Genomic DNA, 5,000 nt, shown 5'->3' with positions numbered 1-5,000 from the left:
TGTGGTAGAGTCTCTGTGTGGTAGAGTCTCTCTGTGTGGTAGAGTCTGTGTGTGGTAGAGTCTGTGTGTGGTAGAGTCTCTGTGTGGTAGAGTCTCTGTGTGGTAGAGTCTCTCTGTGGTAGAGTCTGTGTGTGGTAGAGTCTCTGTGTGGTAGAGTCTCTGTGTGGTAGAGTCTGTGTGTGGTAGAGTCTCTGTGTGGTAGAGTCTCTGTGTGGTAGAGTCTGTGTGTGGTAGAGTCTCTGTGTGGTAGAGTCTCTCTGTGGTAGAGTCTGTGTGTGGTAGAGTCTCTGTGTGTGGTAGAGTCTCTGTGTGGTAGAGTCTCTGTGTGGTAGAGTCTCTGTGTGTGGTAGAGTCTCTGTGTGGTAGAGTCTCTGTGTGGTAGAGTCTCTGTGTGGTAGAGTCTCTGTGTGGTAGAGTCTCTGTGTGGTAGAGTCTCTGTGTGGTAGAGTCTGTGTGTGGTAGAGTCTGTGTGTGGTAGAGTCTCTGTGTGGTAGAGTCTGTGTGTGGTAGAGTCTCTGTGTGGTAGAGTCTGTGTGTGTGGTAGAGTCTCTGTGTGGTAGAGTCTCTGTGTGGTAGAGTCTCTGTGTGGTAGAGTCTCTGTGTGGTAGAGTCTCTGTGTGGTAGAGTCTCTGTGTGGTAGAGTCTCTGTGTGGTAGAGTCTCTGTGTGGTAGAGTCTCTGTGTGTGGTAGAGTCTCTGTGTGTGGTAGAGTCTCTGTGTGTGGTAGAGTCTCTGTGTGTGGTAGAGTCTGTGTGTGGTAGAGTCTGTGTGTGGTAGAGTCTCTGTGTGTGGTAGAGTCTGTGTGTGGTAGAGTCTGTGTGTGGTAGAGTCTCTGTGTGGTAGAGTCTGTGTGTGGTAGAGTCTCTGTGTGGTAGAGTCTGTGTGTGGTAGAGTCTCTGTGTGGTAGAGTCTATGTGTGGTAGAGTCTCTGTGTGGTAGAGTCTGTGTGTGGTAGAGTCTCTGTGTGTGGTAGAGTCTCTGTGTGGTAGAGTCTCTGTGTGGTAGAGTCTCTGTGTGTGGTAGAGTCTCTGTGTGGTAGAGTCTCTGTGTGGTAGAGTCTCTGTGTGTGGTAGAGTCTGTGTGTGTGGTATAGTCTCTGTGTGTGGTAGAGTCTCTGTGTGGTAGAGTCTCTGTGTGTGGTAGAGTCTCTGTGTGGTAGAGTCTCTGTGTGGTAGAGTCTCTCTGTGCCCTGGCCTGTCAAGCTCAGCTGGCAGGAGGATATGGAGCGGCACTCATCCAACGAGCAGCCGGCCAGCTGCCACCCTCTCACACTCTCCCCCCCAACACTCCCCCCAACACAGGCCTCGGTTAGAGCCGTGTTGAGCCTGTGGTGGTCGACGGCTCACAAGCCAGACCGAACCAAGCCAAACCAGGACAGCCAAACGACACAATTAGGCAGTTCGGAAATGTTAGGTTAAAAGATACTGTATCTTCTTCACAGACACAGAAACAAGTGGTTACATACAGTTGTTTTGGCACTGAGAGAGGCCGAACCAAGCCAAACCACGCAAACGACACAATTAGGGCACTTCAGAAATGCTAGGTTAAAAGATACTGTATCTTCTACACAGAGCTTGTTTTGGCACTGAGAGAGGGCCATGTGAGGCACTGGAGAAGAGAGAGAAGAGAGCAGAGTTCAGACGGATCTACCGGGAGAGATACTAGGGTTAGGGGGGTCCCTGTTTGAACTGGGAGGTGTGGTGACTACCGGTGATGACTGTGGACTAGTGGAGATAGCAGTGGTGTAGTCTAGTTTTTTCTAGTGGGTATACTGTGATTTTTCCCTCCCAGCCTCATATCGTTCATTTCGGAACGCTATAAAAATACATCTGCGCTCCCTGTCTAACGTTATATATATCTAACATTACATTACGTTATAAGGCTGATCTGTGCATGATAGTGCTGCATTTTGACATATTTCATGTCGCATTTCCCCCCGTTGATGGTATATGACGCTATAGTCAGTCCCAAATGGTCCAAAAGTCAAGTGCTTCGTAACACAGACGGGGTGAATTTTATGAATGGAAGTGCCGTTACGTATCCTCACACATTTTTAAGTGGGTATACGGAAATCCTTGGCCTTTCCTAGTGGGTATACGGAGTAGTCCTGCGTATCACGTAGACTACACCACTGGGAGATAGTACAGGGTCTTTAATATTAGTAGTAGTAATTATTTTGTTATCTTTTGCTATAGTGGATAGGTATATTATTTTTGATATTGATAGATAATTTATTGCATAATAATATGATAGTGTAAGGAAGGGGAAGGACCAGATAAGCTTTGCTTCTTTCTGTCCCTTCTCGAACAAAACCATTGTTGACTATTACTTCCATGTCAGGAAGATATATTTTATTTTAATTTATATCTTATTTTATTTTATTTAATTTTTTTATTTTTATTTTTATTTTTTGTTATTACACATTTGTGTGTTTTTATGGTTGAAATGTTCGAGATAAATAAAGATCAAATAAAGATCAAATCAAAGTCTTCTGGGAAACAGCTAGGGGTCAACGGGGGAGCGCTGAGAGGGGGGGACCTGACTGACCTCTTCATGCCGTGACTCTGCATGAGCGCGGCCTGGTTCATGGCTCTGATCCAGCCGTTCATGTCCTCCTGCGTGTCGGCGCTGAAGAAGTACGTCCTCATCCCACAGTGTTCCGCCTGCGAGCCGATCACAGAGTTCTTGTTGTAGATGTAGGAGCGCATGCCCGTGTGGCTGGCCTGTGGAGAGATTGAGAGAGAGAGGAGAGAGGGAGAGAGAGGGAGGGAGAGAGGGGGAGGGAGAGAGGGTGGGAGAGACACAAAGAGAGAGGGAGAGACACAAAGAGGGAGGGAGGGAGGGAGGGAGGGAGAGAGAGAGGGAGGGAGAGAGAGAGAGGGAGGGGAAAGTTAAGGTTAGCGAAGGTGCCGTTAGCCAAACTTCACTTCACTGACTGAAGGAAAGACAACCATGCTGCTTTGATACAGCAGATCATATGACGGCGTTTAAAGGCACCGAAAAGGAAAGTCTTTGGTCTTTGCTATAGCTGTTTAGCATGCAAACATAGGCCACACATGAAGTAGTTCAGGTTTAAAAGCTAGACTCAAACAGCCACTTTTTCCTATTTGCATATTTTCACAAGGAAAAGATCAATAATACACTGCAGACTCTTCTTAGCATGGAGAGATGATGTTAACGAAACCCGACTGAGCTAACACACACACACACACACACACACAATTACACACACATTTACACGCGCACACACACACACACACACGCACACACACACACACTTACACACACACACTTACACACACACACACGCACACGCACACTCACACTCACACACACACTTACATACACAAACATACACACGTCGCGCACAAACACACACACACGCACACACCCACAATCACACACTCACACTTACATGCACATGCACACTCACACTCTCTTACACTTACACACACACACACACACACACATACACACACACACACACACACACACACACACACACATACCAAGCCTCTTACCCTGGTTATTTTAGCTGTGGAGGTTTAGAGGAGCTGCTACAGTGTAATGTGCTCTACCTCCTGTCTGTCCCCTAAATCTCCCCCCCCCCCCCACCCCCCCCCTGCGTCCACAGGGCTAATCCTGCCCCCCCCCCCCCCCTATCGCACCACAGTAGGGGGCACAACTGGCCAATTACAACCCAGCTCAGCACTTTTTACACCGTCCCAGACAGCTAGCTACTAGCCCAGTCTTTTACCCAGCAGCCTCCAGTCTGCCCAGTAACTCCCACTAGCTCCCAGTAACTCCCAGTAACTCCCTGTAACTCCCAGTAACTCCCAGTTTCAACCGACACCATCCGACACCACTACACAACCCCCTCACCCGTACCTTTCCCATAGCAACCCGTTCAATCCTACAGCACTGTTAACCGTGATTCTGTGTAACAGTATAACAGTACAAGTGCGTCCAGTCACAGTCTACTGCTGTACCGGGGGAAGCCGTGTCATGTTTGGTAATCTCGTTGCAGTGTTGGCGCAGTGTGTGATGCTCTGGAGCTCTGCTGCTTGGCGGTGGAGTCGAACAAAGCTTGTTTTGACTGCAGAGTCGTGTTTTCTCTAGCAGCGTGGCTGGAGCCTGATGATCTCAACTGAAACCCCCCCCCGGCCCAGACCCCCCCCCCAGAGGAAACTGCTGAATGGACACAGAGCCCAGAGCACACAACAGACTGTACAGCCAGACCCAGGGCACGGGGTCCATACGCACTGTATCCACACTCACTCACTCAGACCCTGCTGGCAGTGGCTCAACACACACACACTCTCGCAGACTCGCACAGACTCACAGACACACACTCAGACACACAGACAGACGGGCACACACACAGACTCACACACGCACGCAGCACGCACAGATAGACAGACAGACAGACAGACAGACACACAGACACACAGACACACAGATATACAGACACACACACAGACACACAGACACACACACACACACAGAGAGAGACAGAGAGACAGACAGACAGACAGACACGCACACATGCACACGCACGGACGCACGCACCACACACACACACACACACACACACACACACAGACAAGCACGCACTCACTCACACACACACACACACACACACACACACACACACACACACACAGACACGCACGCACACACGTCTATCCATAATCCAAACGGTCTCAATACTCCACTGTACCCTATTAAGAAAGACGGGAATTTCTCCCACGAGTACAACTCACTCTCCCACATTGACTCCCTAACACAGAGGCATGTCACATTGACTCCCTAACACAGAGGCATGTCAAACGGGTGTGAAACCAACATGAGTTTAAGTGGAGGTACCAGGGCTAATTAGCCTGCCCTCCGGTCTATTTAGCATGTACACCTTGATGGATCTCTTTAAAGGCCCCCCCCTGACTACATTAAGGGGAGCTGGGTTCTTAAGCTAGCTAGCGTCTGGAGATTAACCCTATTGAG

The 5,000-nt window shown here is 49.0% G+C and overlaps 1 protein-coding gene across 1 annotated transcript in view; it reads right to left on the bottom strand.

Annotated features, from left to right (window-relative positions):
- Positions 1-5,000, bottom strand: part of plekha7b (pleckstrin homology domain containing, family A member 7b) — a 106,953-nt gene that overhangs the window by 28,947 nt on the left and 73,006 nt on the right. The window contains 1 exon segment of the mRNA XM_080529855.1: positions 2,547-2,722. Coding sequence (XP_080385981.1) covers positions 2,547-2,722 — 176 coding nt within the window.

The sequence above is a fragment of the Nansenia antarctica genome, assembly GCF_963989245.1.
Source record: "Nansenia antarctica genome assembly, chromosome: 4".
In the NCBI taxonomy this organism is placed as follows: Eukaryota; Metazoa; Chordata; class Actinopteri; order Argentiniformes; family Microstomatidae; genus Nansenia; species Nansenia antarctica.
This window is presented reverse-complemented; position numbering and strand designations above follow the sequence as displayed.